Raw genomic sequence first — 27,915 nt, forward strand, 5'->3', positions numbered from 1 at the left:
GTGGAGTGGTGGAAGAAGTGAAGCGACTGACTTTAAAGTGGTTTGGCCACATGGAGCGAATGGAGGAGAGTAAGATGACCAGAATTAAGGGTGTATGTGAGCGAGATAGAGGGAGGGAATGCTAGAAGACGACCTCCAGTGAAGGGATAGGATGCAAGAGTACGTTAGGGAGAGGGGGGAAAGATCATTGAGAAACTTTGAGCAGGCAAGGATCGAGGGAGTGTCTGGGTAGAAAAAGTTGCAATGGAAGCTTCTAGGAACAGCTAGGCGTCGATGAAATGACACACCATGACTGGTAACCCTGAGCAGCCTGTACCGGTACCGTACCGTATGGCTGGTACCGTTAATATTGGTACCGGTACCTTCCCATCCCTACTGCGTACGAGGAAGGATCGTCGCAGTCCGCCTTTTGTTTGTGAGCAAAACGCACGACACCGCTTCCGTTATCTATCACGGGAACACCTCGCCGCTCCTGTGAGAAGACCGGCTCGTCGAGACTACTTCCTGCTGCTCCTCGTCCTCGTTATCCTCAGTGATCTCCTGAAAATATGGTATGTGTTGGTTTGTTATGCGTTTTGCTTCGACATTTTCTGGGAGGGCGGAAATTACCGGTAACCATATTTTCTTGGCATTACTGAACATTATTAATATGTTAAGCATTTTATGTAGGTATGCAGCCATATTTGAATGTTTTGCAGCGTTGGGTACACATCCGGCATTGTCTAAAGGAATGTTAACGATTATTGTGTTGTGTGTTGTGCCCCCGTGTCCACCATACCTGTGCCCTTTCCAGCATCACCTGTTTCCAGTCTTTGCCGCATCACGCCGCACAGCCACATAGTCCAGCGGCTTGTGTTTTGTCTATATAGTCGGGAAAGTTGCAGGCTGCCTCCTCAAGGCCGGCCATCACTTTCCGCACAATGGCGTAGCTCAATGGGGGCCACAAGACAAGTGGAGATCAGGGCATTTTGAAGCCACAAAGAAGGATACTGCGGCATATTCTATGATCAGATCAATGGTGAGGATAAAGGCATTGCCAGTGAGGGGGGGGTGGGGGGGCGCTGGATTCTCATATGGGGAAGTGCCCCCCCATACCCCCCTCCCTGTATCCACCACTGCATCACACCTAAGGAAAGATTAGATGATATACCTCAGGGAGAACAGATCTACAGGGGAGAAGAGGTAGAAGAATTAACCAACATCAACATAAGTAGGGAGCTCGTGATTAGACAGATAAATAGACTTAGTCATTAAGGCGCCATGGCCAGATGAACTTTTCCCCAGGGTAATAAAGGAATGTGAAACTGAAATAAGTGGGCAGTTAACAGAAGTATTTAGGAAGTCACTAGACACAGGGGTGGTGCCTGTTTCATGGAGGCAGGCACACGTTATTCCAATATTTAAGAAGGGAGACAAATCTTCTGTGGAGAACTATAGGCCGATTAGTTTGACGTCAGTTATAGATAAAATGATTGAGTCAATAATAGCTGATAGTATTAGGGACCATATTGACAGACATAGTTTAATTCACGACTCACAGCATGGGTTTACTAAAGGAAAGTCGTGCCTCACTAATCTTATATCCTTTTACAATAGAGTATACGAGGCAGCTGACAATGATGAGAGCTATGATGTGGTTCATCTTGATTTTAGTAAGGCCTTCGATAAGGTACCTCACCAGAGACTTAAATAAAGTCAGGGCTCATGGGATAAGAGGGAAGGTATTTGAATGGATTAAGGCGTGGATTAGCGACAGGAAACAGAGGGTTACCATTAACGGTAAAAAATACGAATGGGGTAATGTTACCAGTGGGGTTCCTCAAGGTTCAGTTTTAGGCCTGCTTCTATTCATTATCTACATCAGTGACATAGACAATGGGATAACTAGTGACATAGGTAAATTTGCAGATGACACCAAAATAGGACGGACTATTTGGGCAGGGGAGGATGCTAGAGTACTGCAGGAGGATCTCAACAAACTGTCAGCTTGGTCAGAGAAATGGCAGATGAATTTCAACATCACCAAGTGTAGCGTACTTAGTGTAGGAACACGCAACCCATTACACGGGTATAGTTTAGACTCCACAGCGATAGGCAGGTCTGAGTGTGAAAGGGATTTGGGAGTGTTGGTGAACTCTGACCTAAAACTAAGGAAGCAATGTATTAGTGCGAGGAATAGGGCTAACAGGGTATTAGGCTTTATTAACAGGACGGTAACCAACAGGAGTGCAGAGGTCATCCTCAGACTCTATTTAGCGTTAGTTAGGCCACACTTAGATTATGCTGTCCAGTTTTGGTGCCCACACTACAGAATGGACATCAACTTGCTAGAATCAGTTCAGAGGAGGATGACCAGACTCTATTTAGCGCTAGTTAGGCCACACTTAGATTATGCTGTCCAGTTTTGGTGCCCACACTACAGAATGGACATCAACTTGCTAGAATCAGTTCAGAGGAGGATGACCAAGATGATTCAGGGACTGAGGAACCTCCCATATCAAAATAGGCTGAAACATCTAAACTTACATTCACTAGAGAGACGAAGAGGGCGGGGAGATCTGATAGAAGTATTCAAATGGGTCAAGGGTTACAACAAAGGCGATATAAGTAAAGTATTGAGAATTAGCCAGCAGGATAGAACTCGCAGTAATGGATTTAAATTAGAAAAGTATAGATTTAGGAGAGATATAGGCAAGCATTGGTTTAGTAATAGGGTGGTGGGGGAATGGAATAGACTCAGCAATCACATAGTTAGTGCAGGGATGATAGCTTGTTTTAAGAGTAGACTGGATAGCTACATGGACGAGGACGACAGGTGGCAGTGAGGTGTGGGTGCAGTAAGGTGAAGGGGTGCTGGATGCGTGCCTTGGTACCGCCGGTATAACGAGGATCAAGCCTCTACCTGTAACCCCTGTAACTACACCTCACCCACTGTGAGTAGTGGGGGGGATTCTGGAGCTGCCCTGTGTAGGCCACCCAGCCTCTTGCAGTTTTCCTATGTTCTTATGTTCTTATGTACTTGTTCGTCAGTCACCACTCGTCATCACAACATTCAAACATGCGATCGACGACCAGTTCGTTTGGAGTAAATTATAGAACTTTTTTTATCTGAATGGGTAAGAAATAGTCACAGACTAAGGAAAAATAATAATGAAGCCTAGTACACGGTCAAATGGAAAATATGAAGTATATAGCTGTAAGCGTAGATAGGTGTTAACTGTGAATTATTGTGATTGTTCAGTTTGTTTTTTCGAGAATAAAGTCTTGCCATACGACCATTTTTTTCTTCCGACGGCGATTTTTGAACGGATTATGGTCGTAAGACAAGTACCCTGCTGTAACTCAACTGTGAAATCAGATCATGATTTGGACTGACCGTTTGGCTGGAATTCCATGATTCCCCCAAAATTCCAAGTTTTTACTGGTGCAACATACAGGAGAATTTATTGAAGAAAAGTTGCTCATTTTATTGCACTGGAGTCTGAAAAATATAGTTTATAATCTTTGACCTGGATATTTACTGCCTACAGAGAGCCAAAGTTGCAGTGAAATGAGCAAAGCGAGCATGCGCAGTTGGGGGAATTTTTTTTTTAAACTAAGCACTGCTAGGAAAATATTGGAGGGACTATAGCCCCCTTAGCCCCCTCGGGTATTACGGCCCTAGGAGTTGTTGACGTAGTAGTGATGGTACATTTTTTATGGCAGCAATGGTTGTAATAGTAGTAGTTGTAGAAGTAGTAATTGCTGTTGTTGATTGCTGTTGTTTTAGCAGTGATAACAGAAGTAATAGCATAATAACACCACGTTTCACTCCTTCCCTACCTCAGCGTGAATGCATCTCGATCCACGTGGGCCAGGCCGGTGTGCAGATAGGCAACTCCTGCTGGGAACTGTACTGCCTTGAGCATGGCATCCAGCCTGACGGACGCCTGGTGGAGTGGGACGCGGCCGCCGACAACAACAACAACGACTCCTTCACCACCTTCTTCTCAGAGATGCGCTCCGGCCAGCACGTGCCCAGGACAGTCTTCATCGACCTGGAGCCTTCGGTCATAGGTGGGTCACGTCAGCTCTTTTTTTTTTTTTCTCCTGAGCCTCGGTTAAGGCATGCACCTGTAAGCTTCTCACCACAATCATTCCCCTGGTGTTGCTTGTATGTATTTGTATTTGTGGATTATAATGTATTGTTACTGTAAATTCTTTCCTCCTACTCTTTCTTCTTCTTGATATTGTTCTTATTTTTTTGTTTTTCCTCTTCTTGTCCTCCTATTACTCCTACTCCTTCTTCTTCTTGATATTGTTCTTGTTTTTTTCTTATTTCTTTTTGTTTTTGCTCTTCTTGTTCTTTTTCTCTTTCTTCTTTTTCATCCTTTTTACCATTATTTTCTCTCCATTTTCTTCTTTTTTTCGTCATCATCTTCGTCGTCGTCTTCTTCTATTTGAATATGAATTTATTTATATTCTTTTACAGAATGAGATCTGTTAACGGTAATTTTCCTGCTAACGTAGTGTTCAGTGAACCAGTTTGTTTTAGTTTTGGGGTTTCATTATTTGAAGAATCTTAATGCACGCATGTTTCAAACCCCCAGGTACTTTTTCTTCAGATAAATAAAACAGATCACTGATAATTAATGTTTTTTTTTTTTTAATATCATTGTTGTTCTTATTGTTTATCATTATTATTATCAATATTGCTATTATTATTATTATTAATATTAATATTAATTACTACTGTTACAATAATTAAAAAAAATTTCATATGCATTCCTTTACAATGCATATTTTGTAGATACTGGTACTTTTTTATCAGCAATAAGGACTACATATAAACTGCGACACTCCTTTTGAATTACAGAGAGGTAATAAGTCAGTGATAATAAGAGTTCGGAAGTAAAAGTGGCGGTGGCCAAATGGTCAGCGTGACGGTGCCGTGAGCTCGGGGACTTACGTATGTTCGAGTCCTACCGGTGCACGCTGACAATTTTCAACCATCACCGGGTGGCGGAAGATTACCCACATGCTGCCCACATCTTCAGTCAACCCTAACTTCAGCGACTTCTACCAAGAGGAACTCCAGGAGGCAGTATAGGTCAAGCAAAAGTCATATCAATCCAGCCACTATTAATAAAATTCACCTGCTCCACTAACAAGCTGGGGTCGCCCAAGAGGCCCTTCAAGAAAGCCTACCGGTGCTCTAGGCAGCACCTAAGAAAAAAGTCACTGGTAAGGTCTGGAGCAGCTTTCCTTGGTCTGTATTGCCTCCTCCCTGTGACGTGAACACTTTCACGACAGAGGGCAGTATCGAGACACTCTTTCAACCTAAATTATTGGCCCAGAGGGCAGTATCCAGACACTCAACCTAAATTATTGGCCCAGAGGGCAGTATCGAGACACTCTTTCAACCTAAATTATTGGCCATACTTGCGAAGACTCTTCCGCTCTACCATGAAATATAAATGAAAGACATGACGACTTTCGTGTTCCAGATGAGGTGCGGACAGGCATGTACCGTCAACTGTTCCACCCCGAGCAGCTCATCACTGGCAAGGAGGACGCCGCTAACAACTATGCCCGCGGCCACTACACCATCGGCAGGGAGGTGGTGGACCTGGTGCTGGATAGGATCCGCAAGCTGGCTGACCAGTGCTCGGGCCTGCAGGTGGGTGGCACTGCTGACTGCGGCACTCAGCAGTTATTATTATTATTATTATTATTATTATTATTATTATTATTATTATTATTATCATCACCATTCTCTCTCTCATGCACTCGCACAAACACAAAGATATCTTTCCCATACTGCTTCTTACTTTTTTCATCAGCAAAAAGAATCCCTTCTGATCATCGGAGGCAATATAACCTTTGAGGTGCCTCAGACATTGATGTTGGCATTTATTCAGTCTTTGGAAATACACTCGTGTCCAGTGCCATATTAACCTATGGCAGGGCCCCTAGGCTTCGAGCTTCTTTGGGGCCCCTCGACATCCCCCTCCTCGTTTCACGCTCTCTTTTGTACAATTTATTACACTGAATTACAGATGAAGTAATTAATAAAGTAACAAAGAAAATTATATTATCTTATCAGACATCCTTTCCTTTTTTCTAGATTCCTTCCCACTTTAACTATGAGAAAAGGGCAGGAAGGCTGACTGAGGAACCTTGAAATTACCCTTAGCCCCTGCACCCCCTACCGCCCTCCTGCTCGCTCTCCTTAACCCTCCCTATACACTCACCTAAGCATGTCTTTCAGGGGTTCATCCTCTTCCGGTCCTTTGGGGGCGGCACTGGCTCGGGCTTTGCTTCCCTGCTGATGGAGAGTCTCTCGGTGGAGTACGGCAAGAGGAGCAAGCTGGAGATCGCCATCTACCCCTCCCCTCGGGTAAGCACACCCCCCTCACCGCTGAGCCAAAAAGTATATAGTCAGTGTTTTAAATCTGAGGTTGGAAAAAAAGATAATGAGCTATGGTTGTTGGTATTTACCTAAGAAGTTACTGAGTTTTAGCCTAACCTATTGTCCACGCGTTTCTGTGCTGCAGTAGTTAGCGTGCCTAAATGTAAATCTGCAGGCCTGGTGTTTGAATCCCAGCCTGGGTGGTCAACGCGCAACTCACTCGGTTATTCATCCTTACTTTCGGGGTGGTTGATGAGTCCAAGGAGTAACCTGGGAAAGTAAACTACTGTGGTAACCTGGATATTACATTGGCCCAGTGTCCCGAGTTAATGTTTTCTCACCCACCACTGGCTGAAGGGCCAGTGGTATGGAGATAGCACGGCAGCCACACGCAGCTAATAGTGTTATGAAGATAGTAGTAATAGTAGCAGAAGTAGCAGCAGTTGTAATATGCATCCTCATTATTGTTATTCTCATTATTATCATTTGTAGCAGCAATAGGATGCTCTAGAATACACATTACTTAAGTTGAGGCTGGACAGAATACTCGTAGTGGCTGTCGCTTTGGTATTATGTGCAGTATTGATAACGGGTGCCCCTTGTCCACAGGCTGGCACGTCCGTTGTGGAGCCTTACAACTCCATCCTGACGACGCACACCACCATGGAACACTCCGACTGTTGCTTCATGGTGGACAACGAGGCCATTTTTGACATCTGCCGCAAGAATCTGGACATCGGCATGCCCTCCTATGTTAATCTGAACCGTCTCATTGGACAGGTGGTGTCCTCAATCACCGCCTCGGTGAGATTTCAGGGGGCTCTCAACGTGGACTTGGCAGAGTTCCAAACAAACTTGGTGCCTTACCCAAGAATTCATTTCCCGCTGACCACATACGCGCCGATCATCTCTGCCGAGAAGGCCTACCACGAACAGCTGTCTGTGCCGGAGATTACCAAGGCGTGCTTCGAGCCTGCCAACCAGATGGTGAAGTGTGACCCACGAAATGGCAAGTATATGGCCTGCTGCCTGCTGTACCGCGGTGACGTGGTGCCGACAGACGTCACTACTTCCATCACCTCAATCAAGTCCAAGCGCTCCATTCAGTTTGTGGATTGGTGCCCCACCGGGTTCAAGGTTGGCATCAACTACCAACCACCCACCGCTGTGCACGGTGGAGATCTGGCCAAAGTGTCCCGTGCTGTCTGTATGTTGTCCAACACCACGGCGATTGGCGAGGCCTGGGCCCGCCTAGACCACAAGTTTGACCTCATGTATGCCAAGCGAGCCTTCGTACACTGGTATGTGGGTGAGGGCATGGAGGAGGGAGAGTTCACAGAGGCTCGTGAGGACCTGGCTGCCCTGGAGATGGACTACGAAGAGGTGGGGTTGGACTCTGCCAACGTCGAGGAGGCGGAAGCCGATGAATACTAACCTTGGGGCCTGGGAATTTTGCGAAGGTTGCCTCGGTGCTGGGATGGGACGCGACACCCACATGATACTCTTTGGAAGATGCTAACTATGGTTCATACACGGTATTGATTTTGTGCATGTTTGCCCCTGGTGCAGGACCGTCAAGGAGACCATTGCACACCTCCTGCTGCACTGCCCCGCTTCCACTCCCAGTGAGTGCTGCTATGACACCAACTCCGCTCCCTGAACATGGCCACCTTCAACCTGCCCACGCTGCTGGCGGCGGCAGGCGTCCACCCCTCACGACAGAAATCAGTCATCCGCCTCGCCTGCGCCTTCTTCAGGAAGACGGGGCAACTGATGCGCCTGTGAAGCCCTCACAGGACGACACCAGGGCTCATGTGAGCGACTAGATCGCTGCGGCCCAAAACAACAACAACAACACCCACAGCTGGTTAAACAAAATCCCTTTCCAATGAAATGGCATTCCTGATGACCCCCAGCAGTTAGGTGTACTTGAACACACTGACAAAGGTGCAAGGGCATGGACCTAAGTCAAAACAGTTGCACACGTCGGGAGAGTATTTATTGAGGTGGTCAAGAACATCCACCAAAATCGTGAATATGAGACCAAGAACATGGGAGATATGATTGTGCAAAACTTTTAATGTCTGTTCAGTCATATCTCGGTTTACGAGTTTAATTCATTCCGAAATTTTGCTCGCAAATCAAAACACTCGTAAACCAAGACAAATTTCCCCATTGAAATTAATGGAAATGTCATTAACCCCTTTTTTACCGCTGGTCCAAAATGTGTACACCCGAGCACAAAACAAGTTTCTCCTACACAACGACGTGGGCAATGTGTACCAGTGACAACATGTTAACCTTCCCGCTCCGGGCGTCTTTCCAGAAGGCGACCCCCGTGTCCGGGGGTTTTGGGAAAATTTAGGGTCATGATTACATTCTAATTGCAACGTAAATAAACATAATGGAAATTAACCATATACTACTACTAGGAGTACTCACCATCCTCTGTCGAATGACGTTTAGTAGACCGCTCTAGGTCCGCTGGTTGCTGAGTAATCATGAGTAGAAGTTGGTCACTTTTTTTGCTGTAGAACTGGCCCGCGTTCGGGTGTGTGTGCCTGTAACACGGGCGAGAGTCTAACCCACGCTCCTCGCTCCCCGTTCCACTCCACTCTGCTCTACTCCTTGCGTGCCCCGTACCATATCCATGGACTGGTGGTGGTGCACGTGGTCGCAGCCTAAATCTCACGAACTTCATTCCTATTCCATTCACATTCCCATTACACATTATTTCATGTTGGTTTTATGAATCCATGATGTTGAATAGTGAATTTTATCCAATATATTTTGAATTTGATGTACATAATTATGTGTAAGCTGTGATTTCAAAGTTAAAAAATAACACGGCAGTGTGTCTTCCGCCTAACTCCCACGACTCTGGTTAGTTTTTCGTTCAGTGTGTGCCGCGACTGGGTTGAAGTGAGTTCACGTGAGTTGTGGCGTCCTTTTCCCGTAATTTTGTGCCAGAGTCGCCGGGTGATAGTGGTCTAGAAGTGTCTGACGATGACGAGGGTCACTGATGTTGCATCACAACGCCACTGACAAGGTAAATAATATAATCATTCTTCTTTTGTAGAAATGTTTTGATTTTCTTTAATCAAATGTCTTTGTGTGTGTATTCGAAGATTAGTAAAACCATCTGTTACGTAATAAATGTTAAATGTCCGTTACTTCAACTCATCACATACGGACCTTGTGGTCAACATCTATCTATACATGCAAAGAACATACATATACAACATATATACTCGACATAATGACAAAGTGAAAATACCCCTGCGCAACCCCTCAGGTCGCGGGGAACGGTGGTGCGGCGGAGCTAAACTTTCCGCTCGCGCGTGGGAGGCGGTGGTAAAGAAGGGGTTAATGCGTCTCAGACATATCCCCAAAAATATAAATATAAAAATCATTTTACATGTTATTTTTTCAGAATGAAAGTAATTTTTCAAACAACTAGCAATGATAATTAATATTTATATAATATAGTATAATAATATTGCATAAAATATAGATAACATAGTGCTGAAAACACAGATCGAACACTATAGCTCAAATGTACGCGGACACGAGTGCGCAGTGCTACCTCAGCAAGTGTGGAAAGCAGACTAAAGCGGTGTCACTCTGGGCGTTTTCCTTCAGCCCTTGGAAAGGAGCAACTGTGGTTGCCTGTACGGCCAACTGGGAGTGAGTTCTTGGTTTGGGTAAACACTCCTGCCCTCCCCTCTCTGAAGCCATGATCGTACCCACAACGGCTCCTTTTTTCCAATTAACTGTAGCAACAAGTCTTTAACTTGAATGACCGAAAAAAAAGTGACACGCGAAACTTGTTTTTCGTAACAAAAAATTGCTGAAAAGCCGCTGCCACTCATTTTAACTTGAAATCTTGGCAACATGTTGGTGATATGTAAGGGAAATAATGGGCACCTTCGGAATTCTCAGTTTGTGAAAAACAAAAGAAATATGAATGCAAAAAGCGCGGGAAACGGGGAAAATTCTGGTGCCATGACATCATGGTGAAATGACAGAACGACATTACATAACGAAAAGGTGGTTTGGAAAACCTGAGGGTGACCGTGGATTTATATATGTTTAAACTGTTTACAGCCCATTATTGAAATGAGCAAATAATGTAGCCATTACCAGCCTCAGTGATGGTAACAATAAATGACGTCACACATCATGACGTCATGATGTAGAACGTTCATAGTCATACTAAAGCATATAACTAATGTTTCAGCATAAAATTTGCAATACTTTATTTTTAACAATTTATTTATTTATTATTTTTTTTTTTTACACCGGAGTATCACCTTAACACATATCTTGCGGTTGGCAGCAACCCCGCCACCACGATGTTACGATGATTTGAATGTGAATCTCTCCAGTTTGCCGGTAGCCACCTGACAGAGAAGAGGTGGGTGTTATGCTGGCGGCTTGTAGAGTGTGATTGCGCCTGGCAGAAAGCCTGACCCACATGGGGGCAGGCCGCTACAATATGTTTTGTGAATGTATATTTGTTATTACAATTGTTCAACTGATTGCCTTACAATACAGTAAATTAACCAATTCTACTTGTATATTTTTACTGGTAATGGAGCCCATCAATTGGTCTACTGCAAAGAAGGCGAAGAGTGTCATTCCAGAATATGGCTCAGGTGATGAAGATTCCTGTGGTGAATCCTGCAGTCCATCTTCAAATTATGACTCCTCATTGAACGAAGGATGGAAAATTGCAGCAAAAAGAGCAAAGAAAGTGTCAACCTTTTGTGCTGGCTGTGAGGGTAATCCATTCATGTGCCTGGATTGCTTCAATGTGAGACATCATGGCTAATATCATGCGAAGGGAGAACAATGAACTTAAAATATGGGAATGCACATCTTTTGTTTATTCATTATGTGTTCCAAGCCAAGGATAGTTATTTGTCATGAACAGGAAGATTTTTATTTTATTTTTTGAATTTTTTTTTTTTTTCAACCACTCGTTAAAAAAAGACCAATTAAATGTAATTTACCATATTTCATAATAGTCTCAATTAAAGGTAAAATTGAAATGGTTTAATGGTCAACAAACTATTCTTTTTATTGATTATCTTTCTTTAATGCCTTATCCATAGAAAGAGAATCTTTAATACAAAAAAATATTAATAGGTGCATCCTGTATTGGATAATTAGGAGGATAGTAATTAGCGTCTAAATGAGCACTGCAGGCCACCACAAGCCAGCAATAGCGTATGCCCCCCAACTGTACCTTTTGGCGACAGCTTCACTCCACACACTAGGTGGAGTAAAACCAGCAAGGAAGTCCTAATGAGCTTCACCATCATCTCACCAACAGTCACTACAAAGTCAAAGGTAACAATCCAGTTTCCGTGCTGGCCAGTGTATCCAAGAAGCTGGCTTTGTGTCGAAGGTTAGGTCAGGTCTCGTCCCTTCTGCTATGTGTTGCCTTCCTCCTGTGTTACCCATGCAGTCTTCCTCCTCCTAACCTTACACTCCAGGTCAGAACACAAATATACCTGTTGTTATCTTTTTATTTTAGTTTTCCTAAAAAATACTTCAACAGTGAAACGAAAAAGTTAAAAAATAAAATTATTGAGAGCTTTGGTGTGTGTCTGTATGAATGTAGTAGTGTCATGTCACACACACACAAAGGCACTTTATACAAGATCAACAATATCAACAACAACAATATCTGCCACAGCAAGATGCATACAGCAGGCTCTAATGCTACCTAAAGGGGATGGGATGGGGGGCAGGAAGTCATGTTACTGGTCTAGGGGGGTACCAGATAGGTGGGGCTGACTAACTAACATGGAGCACGTGCCACCCTCTCACTTCACTCACTCGGCGCCTCCATGCAGCTGCCCTAACATCTCGAGTCCTTCCTGGCAGGTTCGATCGACTTGCCCCAGCCATGAATTAAGTGGGCGTCCCCTTGGTCCTCTCAAGTCAGAGTTGCCTTGTACAGAAACAACCTTGTGAGCAGGTTCAATGTCTGGGAGGTGGGCCATGTAGCTGGAGCTGACGTTCATGGAATAAGTTGGTAACAAGCCTTGACTCAGTTTCATTCCAGTGATACTCCATGATCCTGCAAAGGTATACTTGGTACCAAAGGCATTGACACGCCTCTCTAAGTCACCCCTCTGTCAGGCATAATACAAGAGGGAGAGGTTAAGTGGCAAGGGAGGCAGACACAGCAGGACTAAACTAATCTCCTTGACACTACTAGGGGGAATGTTGGGGGTACAGGGAGGGGTGCAGCATGCCTGGGCTGGCCTGCAGAAGCATTCTCATGTGCTGTGTGTGGAAGAGGGGGAGGCATGGCATACATCACAGGGCACACAATAACAGGAGAGGTTAATGAGGCATGGAGAGGGCCATCATTGGGGCAAAGAGGCCACGGTTGTGCTACAGGCTGATGCAGGAAGTGTGTGGGGGAGTGAGGGAGGCATGGCATACATCACAGGGCACACAGTAACAGGAGGGGTTAACGGGGCGTGGAGACGGGGCATCACTGGGGCCATGGGGTGCTACAGGCCATGCCAGCGAGTGTCGCAACCAAAGGTCTCTGGCAACATCTTCCTCCTGACCTTCTCATCAGGCAGTGTCATCATTGACTTGTCAGTAAGACTCCATTGTAACATGTCGTTGGTTACAAAGCAGTCCATCTGTGATCACCCGTTGGCCCATCTGTGGGCCAAAGGGGTGTGGATGTGTAGGGGCTGGAGTGCCAGGCCATGGAAGTGATGAGAGCAAGGGCGAGGAGAGGCGGTTTGACCCCCAGCCCTGCCGCAAGACCACAGGAAGGAAGGGCATTTGCTCTCAGCCCCCCAAAGCCACACCCTCAAAACAGTGACCACTATGACTGTGTGCATGGGCAAAAGCTGCCAAGACATGAGAAAATTCACTTTGGGCTTAACTATGAGGCGAGAGCATGAAAAAACTGACCTTAGGGGATAAAGTGTGTGTGTGTGTGTGTAATTCACCACAGCCTGATCACATGTTGGACTTGTAATCGCCAGCAGGTACCCTCCTGACATGAGCAAGTGCACATTATCGTCGATCCCTGGGTACCTCACACACCCCATCCCCCTTACTCAAGGGCGGACAGCAACCACTCCTAGTCAACAGAAAGAATCTGGCCTGAGCGGGCTTGAACCACTGCCCTGTCAGGCTGTGAAGCCTGGCAGTGCAGCACTTTACCAATTGTGCCACAGAGTGTGTGTGTGTGTGTGTGTGTGATCACTGGGACTGGAAGATGGAGTGGAAGTGGGAGTCCCTGTCAGAGAGAAGCTCCCACGGGCTGCCACTCTCCACCACCTCTCCTTCGCTGAGCACCAACACTCTGAAACAGCGGGGAAGGGCATGTTATATATATGTATATACATATATTTGTGTGTGTGTGTGTGTATATATACATATATATATATATATATATATATATATATATATATATATATATATATATATATATATATACATATATATATATATATATATATATATATATATATATATATATATCCTCCTGCCTACAACCCTTTCAAGAGGAGAGTATCAAGACACCTTATGAATGTGATCTCTTCTGGTCTCTCATTCTTATTTCCTTTACTGGAGAAGCACAAGCAGGCTTTTGTTGCTTTTTGTTTTCCCCTTGAGCTGCCTCCCTTACCGTAAAACACACACACACACACCTGTCACAGTCCCGCACAGACTGTACGCGGTGGGCTATGATGAGCACGGTCTTGTTCCTGAACACGCTGCGGATCACTTGCTGGATGTGTTCGTCGGTCTCTGGGTCCAGCTTGGAGGTGCCCTCGTCGATGCACACAATCTGGGGGGAGGGGCGGAGGAGGCCGTGGACAACTTTTTAATAGCAAAAAAGAGAGGAAAAGGATAAGACAAATTGAATAAAAGAACCCAGAACAAGCTATTTTGTGTAAGAGAAGATAGAAAACGCTGCTAAAAAACACAACATTAGCTAAAAGTAGAATCTTGAGCCTCCATTTGAAAGAGCTTCAGTCAATGTAAGGAGGAAACGGTGGAAGGAAGGCTGCTCCAGAGTGTACCAGTGAGAGGGACAAAAGAATGAAGATATATATTGATTTATGCTTTTCTTAACCCATACTTTTGGCCCAATGAAACACTACTGAACATGATATTGATGAGTTTTTATATATACCCCTTGACTTATGTTGATGCATTGTGTAGTTATCATTAACTTCCTTGGGTTAAGAGTATGGAAATATGGGAAAGTTTGGAAAGTTTCGTTTAGTCGGCGCAACATCTGTGGTCATATGCCGGAGAGAGACAGAAGGGGAAGGAATTATAGAAGGGAACAAATCCCAAGATATGGGACAAAACCCCTGATTAATACCTGGTACCCATTCACTGCTGGGTGGACATGGGCGTAGGGTATCGGAAAAGCCACCCAAGTTTTTCCACTCTGCTCGGAAATCGAACCCGGGTGGAAATATGGGAAAATTACGGCACCTTTTGGGTGATGAAAGTCTCTTGTTGGTTTTTCCCCATTAAAAGTTTGCCCCAGATTTGGCGATTTCGCATTTGGCGTGATATTTTCAGACTAACGTATTTTGCCAGATGCGAGGTTCCACTGTATATGCTTCCCCCTCCTATGGCCTCTGCACATGACTTTCCACTCTAGCTCATCCTTATGCTGTCCAAATCCCTTATGCAAGAGTTAACCAGCACCTTCATTTGTTCATCCTTGTTGCTGATAAACTCTGAGCTGATGGTGCATTCACTGGGCCACAACTTCACCGCTGGACCACTTGACACCAGGCAGCGGGAGGCACACAGCTCTTAGTACTGAGTGTCGTGAAGTGTGGTTTGCCATGTGGAAGTATTGATGCTAGGAAAAACTTGGACGAGGAGGAGGTACAGGCAAGGAACATCTACAACTTTTAAGCTAAGCCGGATAAAAGTAGACATGGAGGCAGGATGACGAGAGACTCAGGCACATGTTATCAAGCATCTGAAAATACTATAAATAAAAACCCACACTGGCAGATGATAGAGTTATATTTATATCGTCTGCCATTGTGGGTTTTTATTTATACATCAAGAAATCACGTCAGTGTGATTAGCCGCTCTATCTGAGAATACAATGTAACCCTAATCCTGCGTCCTACAACCAGGCCAACACTCACCTTGGTCCTACAGAGCAGTGCCCGCGCCAGGCAGAACAGCTGTCGCTCCCCTGCGGACATGCTGCGGCCCGCCTCGTGAAGCTGCCCCTCCAGGCCGCCCAGGGAGTGGACGAGAGGTAGCAGGTGGCACGCCTCCGCCGCCTGCCACACCTGACTGTCCACACACTCACCACATGGGTCCAGGTTCTCCCGCACCGTCCCGCTGAACAGAAACGGGTCCTGGGTGACGATGGCCATGCTGGACCTGTACGGGGAGGGGGAAGGTTGGTTACGGGTGTAGTGGTGGTATGGTGTGGGGTTAAGGGGATGGGGGAAACTGTGGTGTGGTGTGTGGTGATGCATGGTGGTGTGTTCTCATGTGTGGTGGTGTGGTGTGGTGTGTTCTGATGTGTGGTGATGCATGGCGGTGTGTTCTCATGTGTGGTGGTGTGGTGTGGTCTGGTGTGAGAAGGAAAGGATACATAAGAAACAGCGAGCAAAAGCAGCGAGTACCGGGCTTTTTTTATTATTGTTTCCTTTTTTTGTGCCCTTGAGCTTTGTTGTAAAAAAAAAAAAAAAAATAAAAAAAAAAAATAAATAAATAAATAAATAAAATAAAAATAGTTGCAAGCTTTTTTATTGTTTCCTTTTTTTGTGTGCCCTTGAGCAAGATAACAGAAACAAAATCTAGAACAGCACACACACACACACACACACACACCTCAGCTTCTTCAGGCCCAGCTGCGACACTTCTACCTCATCCACATAGATGGCTCCACGCGTCAGCTCCACCAGGCGGAAGAGAGCCACAAAGACGGAGGACTTCCCGGCCCCCGTCCTGCCCACGATGCCGACCTTCTCCGCGGCACCCACCTCGAAGTTCACCCGCCGCAGTGCGTAGGGGTTGTGGTCCCTGCGGGGTGGGGGGAGAAGGTGGAAGATTAGGTTAGGATGGTACTACTATTTCTACCGCTTTGGCTACCCTCAACTGCTACTTCTGCTACCACTACTGCTGCTGCTGCTTATGTCACACACACACACACATACATACACACACACACACTCACTGGTATCTCAGGTAAACATTGGTGAAACGGATCGTGCCGTGACTAATCCAGCCAAACGGAGGGAGCAGCACCCCCTCCCGGCGCTCCCCCTCGGCCGCGCCCTGCAGGTAGCCGTGAATCCGCTCCACGCTCACCATCTCCTGCTCCGTCTCCGTTAGCGAGGTCACCACCGAGTTGAGGAAGGTGGTGACGGTCAGGGCGTAGGAGATGACCAAACCCACCAGACCTGAGGGGGCAAGGGGGAAGGGTGATGTAGACGGCCACCAGTCCCTGCAAAAGTCTAGTCACCAAAATCACTCTCTAGTCCCCAAGAATCGGTCGCCGATTCTCATAAACCTATTCCCCAAAAAACAATCCCTAGACCCCAATGCTAGTACCCAAGGACCAGTTTCAAGGCTCCACAACCCACAGCAATCCAATCTCAGTACAGACCCCCAGCCCCTCACCATCCAGACCCCAAAAGCCAATCCCTGGGCTGGGCCATGGCCTAAAATGAGTTAGCAACATAACTAATCTCTAGGCCTCAACCCCCTGTAAATGATCTCAGTGTGTGTCCCTTCAGTCCCCAGTAAATACTCGACAATTCCCAGCCCATATTCATTTAGTGCCCAGCCCATACTATTCATGGGGAGGCGGTGGCTGAGTGGTTAGTGTGACGGCCCCGTGTTCAGGAGCTCCAGGAGGGACTCGGGTTCGAATCCTGGCTGCCGCACAGCTGAGGTTTTTCAGTCACCGCAGCCCATCCGTAAAGATCTCAGCTCATATTCCTTTAGTGTTTAACTCATAACCTTTTAGCTCCCAGCCTCCAGCCCCCAGCTCATACCCTTTTAGCCCCCAGCCCCCAGCCTCCAGCCCCAGCACCCACCAGGCTCAATGGCGTCGAAGTGGTGCTGCAGGAGGGCCAGCGCAGACACCCCCGCCAGCATGGTCAGGCCGATGAGCTGCAGGCGCATGTTAAGCCACTGTGCTGCCACCTGGATGTCAAACTGTGCACGCTGGCTGACCTCAAGCAGGCTGTCCGCTCTTGTGATGAACCTGTGAGGGGGGAGGGATGGGGTGAAGGGGAGGGGGTCATTACTACTACTGTTGATGATGATGATGATATTGCTGTTTACATCTTCAAATATTAACATCAACAACAAAAATAACAAACATCGACCTCGGGGAGTGGGAGCGGGAGAAAATGGGATGGGGTGTGGGAAGGGAAGGGGAAGGAAATGGGAAGGGATGTAGGGAGATGGAGAAAATGGGATGGGGAAGGGAAGGGGAAGGAAATGGGATGGGGTGTGAAAATGAAAACACAACACAACATCCAGCAGCCATTTTCATCCTGTCCTCCCATCAACATCTTTCCCCCACATGCAACACACAGCCATCCCATCACCCACCCATCACCCGTCACCCACCTATGTCCTGCTCTCATGGCCCGGATCACAGCAAGGCCCTGAAGCGTCTCGGTGAAGTGGGCGTACAGCGGCGAAAGCGACACAGCGTAGATTCTCTTGAGGTCACGCGAGGTGTGTCGGTAGTATCGCTGGAGGTTGTAGTAGACGAAGGCGAGGGGGATCTGCATGAGTGTGATCCAGGGCATGCCGTAGATGGTGACGGCGATGGTGCCTGGAGGAGGAGGTGCGTGTGTGAGTGTGGGAGTGAGAGAGGGCATGTGTGTGTGTGTGTGTGTGCAGAAGTTGGTGTGTGTGTGGTGTGTATTTGAGGGTGTGTAGTTTCATGTGTGTGTGTATGTGTGTGGTTATATATCTGGTTTTTTTTTTTTTTTTTTTTTACAGCAAGGGCATAAAGAAAAATATTAAAAAAAAAAAGCCCGCTACTTATTGCTTCTGGTTCATAATCACTCATTTTCTCTCTCTCTTTCTCTCTCGGATCATTAGTAAAGAATCAGTCTGTTAATAAGTGATCGAAACCTATCTGTAGACATTTCAATCCTCTCTCTCTCTCTCTCTCTCACACATTCACTGACCACTTCTACTCCCCCCCCCCCAACTCTGCTGTCCCTCCGCCACTCTCACCTGCGAGGCCGAACACCTGGGCGAGGAAAATGTTCAGCTGGAAGGGCAGCGAGTCATCGAGGGAGTAGAGGTCCGAGGAGAAGCGGTTCAGGGTGCGTCCGAGAGGGTTGTTGTCGAAGAACGTGATCTTGGCCTGCCGGGAGAGGGGGAAGACGGGGGAGAGAGAGAGAGAGAGAGAGAGAGAGAGAGAGAGAGAGAGAGAGAGAGAGAGATGGGAAAAGGGGGAGAGAAAGAAAGAGAGATGACATGAAAACAAGTAAGGAATGAGGTGGCAAATTATGTGGAAAAGTAAAATTATGTCAATCTTTAAATGGTAAAAATGGCTTAAAAAAACACACACACACACACACACACACAACCTCTCCCCGCTCCCCTCACACGCACACACACACACACACACACACACACACACACACACACAGAACCTCTCCCTGCTCCCCTCACACGCCCTCGCACACACGCACACGCACAACCTCTCCCCGCCCCCCTCACACCCACTCACACACACACACGCAACGCACATAGAGCACAGAATCCAGCAGACGTTTGTGAAGGGTGCGAGCGGCTGTCACTCCGCCGTACGCAAAGAGGAAGGCGCGCATGAGTGTGAAGAGTGTGTTGGCGGCGGCCAGCACACCGTACACCGTCAGGTAGAAATCAGTGGGGTTCAACGCACTCTTCCCCTTGCTCTCTGCCGCTGCTCCCACCTCCCGCACCGCCAGGAACTGTAGGAGGGAGAAGAGGAGTTAGTGGCGGTAATTTGCAGGCTTTTTTTCACTAATTTTCTTTTTTTTTTTTGCCCTCGAGCTGTTCCCTTTACTGTAAAAAAAAGATGGATGGGTGTGGGAGAGGGAGAAAGAGAAGGAGAGGGATGAAGAGAGGAGGAGAGGAAGGGGAAGAAGAGTTAGGCGGGTCTGTGGGGGAGGGACGGAGGAGAGGAGAGAGGGGGGATTTGGTAGATGTGTGGGGGAAGGGGAGGAAGAGGAGGAGGAGGGAGAAAAGAGAGAGGAGAGGAAAGGAGAGAGAGGAAAGTTAGGTAGGTTTGTGAGGGGAGGGAAGAGGAGGAGGGAGAGAAGAGGAGAGGAGGAGAAGGGAGAGAAGAGAGGTGTGTTTGTGAGGGGAGGGAGGAGGAGGAAGAGGAAGAGGATGAGGAGGAGGGACAGAAGAGAGGAGAGGAGAGAGGAAAGTTAGGTGGGTTTGTGAGGGAGGGAGGGTGAGGAGGGAGAGAAAACAGGAGGAAGAGAAGAGGATAGGAGGAGAAAGGAAAGAAGACAGGAGAGGAATAGACAGGAAAGTTAGGTGGGTTTGTGAGGGAGGGAGGAGGAGGAGGAGGAGGGGGGAGAGGAGGAGGAGGAGGGAGAGTCAGTGTGTCCTGCCAGGCGTGCCACTAACATACCTGGTGGAGGGGTGAGGTGGAGGGGGCCATCCAGTGGGCAGCACCCCCCATACCCGTGGCAGGGCTGCTGGAGGGGTGGGTGGGGGTGCCGGGGGCCAGCCAGGGGGCGGGGGGCTCGTCCAGGAAGAGCTTGGAGCCGGTCCTGTGCGGGGAAACTTCGGTTATTGAGAATATTCCTGATTTCATGTTGTTTATTCATTCTCTCTCTCTCTCTCTCTCTCTCTCTCTCTCTCTCTCTCATATACACAAATGCACACACACATAAAATAAACAAAACATGAAAAAGATAAACAACTGGAAAATCGCATGCAAAAAAATTATGTAAAAAAATGGAAAATGACAATCTCTCTCTCTCTGCATCCTTCCTTTCCCTCCTAGTTTCCCTCTCTCCCTCTCTCTTATCCTTCCCTCCTTTCACCTTTCTCATAGATGTACGAAACTCTCTCTCTCTCTCTCTGCATCCTTCCTTTCCCTCCTCGATTCCTGTCCTCCCTCTCTCTTATCCTTCCCTCCTTTCACCTTTCTCATAGATGTACGAAACTCTCTCTCTCTCTCTGCATCCTTCCTTTCCCTCCTAGTTTCCCTCCCTCCCTCTCTCTTATCCTTCCCTCCTTTCACCTTTCTCATAGATGTACGAAACTCTCTCTCTCTCTCTCTCTGCATCCTTCCTTTCCCTCCTCGATTCCTTCCCTCCCTCTCTCTTATCCTTCCCTCCTTTCACCTTTCTCATAGATGTACGAAACTCTCTCTCTCTCTCTCTCTGCATCCTTCCTTTCCCTCCTCGATTCCTTCCCTCCCTCTCTCTTATCCTTCCCTCCTTTCACCTTTCTCATAGATGTACGAAACTCTCTCTCTCTCTCTCTGCATCCTTCCTTTCCCTCCTCGATTCCTTCCCTCCCTCTCTCTTATCCTTCCCTCCTTTCACCTTTCTCATAGATGTACGAAACTCTCTCTCTCTCTCTCTCTGCATCCTTCCTTTCCCTCCTCATTCCTTCCTCCTCTCTCTTATCCTTCCTCCTTTCACCTTTCTCATAGATGTAAACTCTCTCTCTCTCTCTGCATCCTTCCTTTCCTCCTCATTCCTTCCTCCTCTCTTATCCTTCCCTCCTTTCACCTTTCTCATAGATGTGCGAAACTCTCTCTCTCTCTCTCTCTCTGCATCCTTCCTTTTCCTCCTAGTTTCCCTCCCTCTCTCTTATCCTTCCCTCCTTTCACCTTTCTCACAGATGTACGAAACTCTCTCTCTCTCTCTGCATCCTTCCTTTCCCTCCTAGTTTCCCTCCCTCCCTCTCTCTTATCCTTCCCTCCTTTCACCTTTCTCATAGATGTACGAAACTCTCTCTCTCTCTCTCTGCATCCTTCCTTTCCCTCCTCGATTCCTTCCCTCCCTCCCTCTCTCTTATCCTTCCCTCCTTTCACCTTTCTCATAGATGTACGAAACTCTCTCTCTCTCTCTCTGCATCCTTCCTTTGCCTCCTCGATTCCTTCCCTCCCTCTCTCTTATCCTTCCCTTCTCCTCTCCTTATTCATTCAGTCTACGCTACAACTGTCCCACTCTCTCCCTTCTCCCCCCCCCATGACTCACGAGTTCGCCGGTAAGTTCTGCGTCACCCAATAGGCCAGCCAGAGGTCGGAGAGGTTGCGCGAGGCCTGCATGAGTGTGAGGGAGAGAGCGATGAGGCCGACGAGGAGGGGGCCGACAGCTGAGAGGTAGGTGGTGAATATCGCTCCTGAGATCTCGCCTTCTTCCTGTTCTTCCGCCTCCATCACTGGGGTCTGGGAGGGACGGAGGGGGAGAGGTAGAGAGGGAGGAAAGAGAAGAAAAGAAATATAGTTATGAAGGGAGGGAGGAAGGGAGAGGTACAGAGGGAGGAAAGAGAAAGGAGAAGGAGAGAAATATAGTTATGAAGGGAGGGAGGAAGGGAGAGGTACAGAGGGAGGAAAGAGAGTGGAGAAGAAGAGAAATATAGTTATGAAGGGGTAGAGGAATGCCAGGGAGGGAGGAAGGGAGGAAAGAGAGAAGGGAGAGAAGAATGTCAGGGAAGGAAGGAAAGGAGGCAAGGAGAGAAGAAGAGAGGAAAGGGAGGGAGGAGAGAAGGAAGGAAAGGAGGTACAAGAGGTAGAGAAGGAAGGGAGGAGATGGGAAGAGAAAGGAAGGAATGAAGCAGTGAAGAAAAATATAAGAAAAGAAGAAATTTGGATGTAAGGAAAATCAAGAAATGGAAAGTGAGGAGAGGAGAAAGGGGAAAGGAAGATAATGAAGGAAAAAGGAATAAGAAAAATAACAAGAAATTAGTTTACATATAATACAAAAACAAACATATTGAATAAGATTAGAAAAAAAAAAAAAAAAAAAATTCAGAGGACAGCCTGGTACCCATATCACAAGCTCTCCCTTCCTTGGCCATTCCCTTACACCCATATCACAAGCTTTCCCTTCCTCGGCCATTCCCTTACACCAGTATCACAAGCTCTCCCTTCCTTGGCCATTCCCTTACACCCATATCACAAGCTCTCCCTTCCTTGGCCATTCCCTTACACCCATATCACAAGCTCTCCCTTCCTTGGCCATTCCCTTACACCCATATCACAAGCTCTCCCTTCCTTGGCCATTCCCTTACACCCATATCACAAGCTCTCCCTTCCTCGGCCATTCCCTTACACCCATATCACAAGCTCTCCCTTCCTCGGCCATTCCCTTACACCAATATCACAAGCTCTTTCTTCCTTGGCCATTAAGTGTGTTTGGGAAAAGAAGAGGAAAGAAGAGGAAAAAAGGAAAGGAGGGAGAGGAAAAAGGGAAAAAGAAAGGCATGGGAAAGGAGGAAAGGGAGATAACGACTAATAAATATACTACTACTACCATTACTACTACTACTACTACTATTACTACTACTACTACTACTATTACTACTACAAAAACAACTGTACTCACCAGATAGGAGGGGGAGGGGGAGGAGACAGGCCTACCCCCCCCGGCACCCCCGTTCTCAGCCACCACGTCAAAGGGGTCGAGGTGTGAGAGCCTCCTTTTGGGCACCCCCCCTACACCCCTGTCCCTCCCGTCACCCCACCACGCCGCCGCCAGCTCCTCAGGTGTAAGCTCCCCCTGCAGAACCTCCCTTGGTGGGCCTGGGGGGAGGAAGAGGAGGAGCAAGGATAATGGAAATGATTAGTAACTTTTCTTTTTGTTCTTCTTGCTACTACTACTACTACTACTACTACTACTACTACTACTACTACTATTGCTACTGCCTAATGCCCTAACCCATACCTCAATGTTCTCCCTCCTCTCTCTCACCCTTCTACACCCACACCCTACCTCCCCTTGACGCACCCACCCACACACACACACACACACACACACTTACCCTGCATTACCACCCTTCCGCCAGCCATCCGCAGCACCCAGTCCACCCGGGCCAGGAGGGGAAGGACGGGGGAGGTGAGGAGCACGGTTCGGCCCGCCAGCAAGTTGTGGACACAGTGACGCATGAGGTGCAGGGCCACGGGCGGGTCCACGGAGGTGAAGACGTCATCCAGTACGTACATCCACTTGTTCTGGGGTGAGAGGGTGAGTGTGAGGGTGAGATGGATGGTGGTGAGGAGTGTGACAGGGGTGCAACGTAACAACATGTGCTATAAGAGTCCGACGCTTTTTGGTGCTAATAAGGTGAGTCTGGTTCTTATGGGTCGTATTTCAAGACATTTCGCCGCCCAAGAACGCATCATTAAATTCACGTGCACAGAGAAAGCTGTCAACAGATCTTACAACAGCGGTGGCGTGGAAATGCTCGGTGCTGCCATCTAGAATATACCTACACCACAGAGTTACATACTAGAGCGTGCGTCCCATATCCCTCTGCATAGTGAAGGGTGATATGCTGCAGCCCAGTGAGGTGGCTGGCATCACTCACCACAATGAAGCAGGATAAGGAGCATGCACTCTAGTAAATATCTCTGTGGCCCACACACGTTTGTTTGGGTACATTACACAGTCCTGGTTTGGCCACACACACTAATTTGGGTACATTACGCAAATGGCTATGGACCGGCAACAGTGGAGGAGGCTCATGTCCCGTCCAACCCCACCATAGGGAATAAATGGGCGTTAAGCGATGATGATGGTGATATTACACAGTCCTGGTTTGGCCGCACACATTAATTTGGGTACATTGCGCTGTCGTGGTTTGCTCGGGAGACGCCCAACCTCCCCCCCCACATGCTAGGCTTAAGGCATACAGCGATGCGATCAAAGGCAGGACAGACAGACATGCGCTGGACTCATTCCCTCTGTAAGAATGCAAAATGATTAAGTATGCGCCTCATCCACACACACACACACACACACACACACAAATCCATTTCCACCCCTTCAACTCTACGTACAAAAAGAAACGAAAGCAGAATCAAATCTCTCGTCCTTCTTTGATTCGTCCCACAAGACAAAAAAATATATATACAACCCCCTCTCCCTTTAACCTCCCCTCCCTCCCCCCCCCTATACCTGGTAGACAGCGCGGGCGAGGGCAACGCGCGCCTTCTGCCCGCCGCTGAGCGCTGAGCCGTTCTCCCCACAGAGTGTGTTGTCCCGCTGCGGTAGGTTCAGGAGGTCGTCATCCAGGGCACAGGCCGACAGCACCTCCCTGTGTGGCGGTGGTGGCAGTGGTGGTGGTGGTGGTGGTGGTGGAGGGAAGGAGAGCAATAAGATGATGACAGTAAAAATGAAACAAAAGAATTGGAGTTATGAGAAAGGAGGAGGAGGAGGAGGAAGGAAGAAGTTGGGTAGTGAGGCAGTGGTAGAAATAGTGGTAGAAACAGTAGTAGAAATAGTATTATTATTATTAGTAGTAGTAGGAGGAGGAGATATTTATACGTAATTTTTTTTTTTTTTTTTTTTACAGCAAAGGAAACACCTATCTACATTATTGATCCTCCTCCTCCTCCTGCACCTCTCCTTCTTCATCTCCTCCTCCTCCTCCTCCTCCCACAGCAGCACCCACCTGTAGCGCGTAATGTCCAGGCTACAGCCGAAGAGAATGTTGTCCTTGATGGAGGCGTGCTGGATCCAGGGACGCTGAGTGGCTAGACCAAACCCTGGAGGAGGAGGAGGAGGAGGAGGAGGAGAGAAAAGGGGAGAGAATCAAGAGTGGGTATGGGGAAGGAAGGGAGTGAGAGGAAAGTGGGAAGGGATGGATGGGGAAGGAGAGAAAGGGAAGGGAAGGGAGAAGAGAAGAGAGAGAGAAGAGGAGAGGGATGAAAATGAAGGGGAAGGGATAAGGAAGGAAAGGGAGAGGAGAGGGAAGGAAAGGGAAGGGAAAGGAAGGGGAGGGAAGGGATGGGAAGGGAAGGGAAGGGAATGGACATGTTAGAGGGATCACTGATGGAACAACTTCACACACACACACACACACACACACACACACACTTTCCTTCTTAATTCCTTATCTCTGTCATACTTTCTCCTCCTCTTCCTCTAACTCCTAACTTTCCTCCTCCTCCTCGTCCTTCTCTCCTCTCCTCCACCACCACAACAACCATCACCACCACCACAGACCACTAACACCACCACCACCACCACCGCCACTCACCATTCTCCAGGCCGGCAACCGCTACCGCTCCACCGCACTTGTTCATCTCGGCACAAACCGCACTCAGGAGCGAGGACTTGCCGGAACCCACTCGCCCCACCACCGCCACGACCTGACCCTGGGTGGTGGTGGTGAGCGTGTGTGAGAGAGAGAGAGAGAGAGAGAGAGAGAGAAACAAATGAGTCAGTAATGAGAGAATGAAGGAAGGAATGAAGGAAGGAAGGTGTGTGCAAAGGAAGGAAGGAGAAGGAAAGAGAAGGGAAGGAGAGGGAGAGGAATGAAGAAAGTATATTAAGTGTTTTATAAGTTGTGTAGTGTTTGTGTGTGTGTGTGTGTGTGATTTTGAGTTTGTTTATTGCTTGTATGTATGATAGTTGTCGTAATTGTTGTTAATAGTTTTTTATTATTATTATTATCATTATAATTCATGTATATTAGATTTTTATACTACTACTACTACTACTACTACTACTACTACCACTACTACTACTAATGCATACCTTCAAGACTTGGAGGTCAATATTCTGCAGCGAAGGAGAAGTTCCACAGAGTCCATTTCCAACCTCACTCGGAAAGCCTCTTCGCTGCTCCACCTCCTCCTCCTTCTTCTCCTCCTCTCCTCTCTTCCTCCTCCTCCTCCTTCTCCTCCTACCACTCTTCCGCACACCTGCACCACTACCCACCACCCACTCCTCCTCCTCCTCTCCCTCCTCCTCCACCTCTTCCTTGGCCCCCTGCTGCTCCCCCTCCTTGCCCCTTGACCGCCCTGACCCGTTCCAGGAAAATGACCCGTTGGCGATGATGATCTGAATGTCCGCCTCCTTGTCCTCCATCTCCGCTACCCTCGTGTAGTAGTCGGTGAAGTTGAGGTCTGGTAGCTGTGGGGTAGAGAGAGAGGGAGATTTACATAGATATCCGGCCCACACAGATCCCATGGTCCAGGTAAAGTGGGGTGTTTCTTAATGTTTCTCAGTTGTTTCCCAGTTGTTTCTCGGTTTCTCTATCTTCCCTCCTCCTCTTTCTGTTTCCTTTTCTTCTTTCCTTTATCTTTCTTCCCTTTTCTCTCTCTCTCAGTTTCTCCTCTTTGCTCTCTCTCTCTCTCTCTCTCTCTCTCTCTCTCTCTCTCTCTCTCGCTCTCTCTCACACACACACACTGAAACACACACCCTAAACTCTAACCTTCCTCTTCCTATATCTTTAACCCTTCTATTTTCTCCCTTTTCTCACCCTAACTGTCACCCTTTCCCTCTCTCTCTCTCTCTCACACACACACACACACACACACACACAGACACAGAACCACACACCCTAAACTCTAACCTTCCTCTTCCTTGTCACTCTCTCCCACTCTCCCTCACACACCTGCACATCTACACACCTGCATAAGTCTCTGTACCCGCTTGAGGGACACCCAGGCCTCCACAATGCCGTTCAGCACCCAGGGGAAGGCATTGAGGGGCATTATCAGCATGTTGAAGAGAGCAACTGCAGTGAACACGCTCGCTGCTTCCAGTGAATTGCCTGGTGGGGGGGAAGAAGAGGGGGTTAGGGAGGGTAGGGGGGTGGGAGGGGGTAGTGTGTGTGGGGGGGTGGGGGGGGTGGGGGGCGAGTGAACGAGTGTGGAGAGAAAAGGGAAGAAGGGAAATATATGATGAATTAGGAAGGGAAGGTAGAGGAGGAGGAGGAGGGGAGATAGAGGTGTGTGTGTGTGTGTGTGTTTGTTTTTTCCCATATCATATTTTGTGTTTTATTTACCTATATGTCTCTCTCTCTCTCTCTCTCTCTCTCTCTCTCTCTCTCTCTCTCTCTCTCTCTCTCACACACACACACACATCTTCAAACTTCCTTCTCTCACCTCCTCCTCCAACTCTTCCTAACTTTCCTCCTATTCCTCCTTTCCTCTCCTATCCTCCTCTTCCTCTCTACCACTACCACCACCAAACACACCCCCCCTCACCCCCCCTACCCCCCCACTCACCCAGCAGCGTGTAGGTCGTGAAAGTCACAATGGGGATGAGGACAGGAGTGGTGGCCCAGAAGAACACACATGCGGCATCCAGGTACTTGCGGCCGGCCAGCGCTTTGATCTCCCCGAAGCGCTCGTCTGGGGCGGGGAGGAAGGGGTGCGGTGAGTGGGGTAAGGTGGGGGTGGGGAGAGAAGGAGAGAAGAGTGTGGAAGAGGAGGAAGGTGGATGGATTTTGAGAAGGGGGATAAGGAGATAGAAGGGAAGGGAAGGAAGGAAGGAAGGAGGAGGAAGGAAAAGGTGGATGAATTTTGGGAAGGGGGATAA

The 27,915-nt window shown here is 47.7% G+C and overlaps 2 protein-coding genes across 5 annotated transcripts in view; one reads left to right on the plus strand and one right to left on the minus strand.

Moving 5' to 3' along the window:
- Positions 1–350: 350 nt before the first annotated feature.
- LOC127006242 (tubulin alpha-3 chain-like) lies at positions 351–10,961 on the plus strand. Its single transcript, XM_050875872.1, has 5 exons — positions 351–551; positions 3,828–4,056; positions 5,487–5,659; positions 6,251–6,379; positions 7,001–10,961. The coding sequence occupies exons 1-5, from the start codon at positions 549–551 to the stop codon at positions 7,823–7,825; spliced, it is 1,359 nt and encodes a 452-aa protein (XP_050731829.1). The 5' UTR covers positions 351–548; the 3' UTR covers positions 7,826–10,961.
- Positions 10,962–11,910: 949 nt separating this feature from the next.
- LOC127006241 (ATP-binding cassette sub-family C member 10-like) overlaps positions 11,911–27,915 on the minus strand; it is a 35,880-nt gene continuing 19,875 nt past the window's right edge. For all 4 annotated transcript variants that reach the window (XM_050875870.1, XM_050875869.1, XM_050875867.1 and 1 more), the window contains exons 11-29: positions 27,603–27,728; positions 27,003–27,145; positions 26,125–26,502; positions 25,625–25,742; positions 25,037–25,130; positions 24,541–24,679; positions 23,405–23,594; positions 22,969–23,165; positions 21,619–21,809; positions 20,034–20,175; positions 19,159–19,362; positions 18,638–18,770; positions 18,017–18,227; positions 17,476–17,645; positions 16,611–16,836; positions 16,265–16,456; positions 15,565–15,808; positions 14,089–14,228; positions 11,911–13,739 (exon numbers count right to left, since the gene is read on the minus strand). In XM_050875870.1, the coding sequence (XP_050731827.1) occupies positions 13,637–13,739; positions 14,089–14,228; positions 15,565–15,808; positions 16,265–16,456; positions 16,611–16,836; positions 17,476–17,645; positions 18,017–18,227; positions 18,638–18,770; positions 19,159–19,362; positions 20,034–20,175; positions 21,619–21,809; positions 22,969–23,165; positions 23,405–23,594; positions 24,541–24,679; positions 25,037–25,130; positions 25,625–25,742; positions 26,125–26,502; positions 27,003–27,145; positions 27,603–27,728 (3,341 nt within the window). In that variant the 3' untranslated portion in view covers positions 11,911–13,636. The remainder of the gene's footprint in view (positions 13,740–14,088; positions 14,229–15,564; positions 15,809–16,264; positions 16,457–16,610; positions 16,837–17,475; positions 17,646–18,016; positions 18,228–18,637; positions 18,771–19,158; positions 19,363–20,033; positions 20,176–21,618; positions 21,810–22,968; positions 23,166–23,404; positions 23,595–24,540; positions 24,680–25,036; positions 25,131–25,624; positions 25,743–26,124; positions 26,503–27,002; positions 27,146–27,602; positions 27,729–27,915) is intronic.

Source organism: Eriocheir sinensis, chromosome 32, assembly GCF_024679095.1.
Source record: "Eriocheir sinensis breed Jianghai 21 chromosome 32, ASM2467909v1, whole genome shotgun sequence".
In the NCBI taxonomy this organism is placed as follows: domain Eukaryota; kingdom Metazoa; phylum Arthropoda; class Malacostraca; order Decapoda; family Varunidae; genus Eriocheir; species Eriocheir sinensis.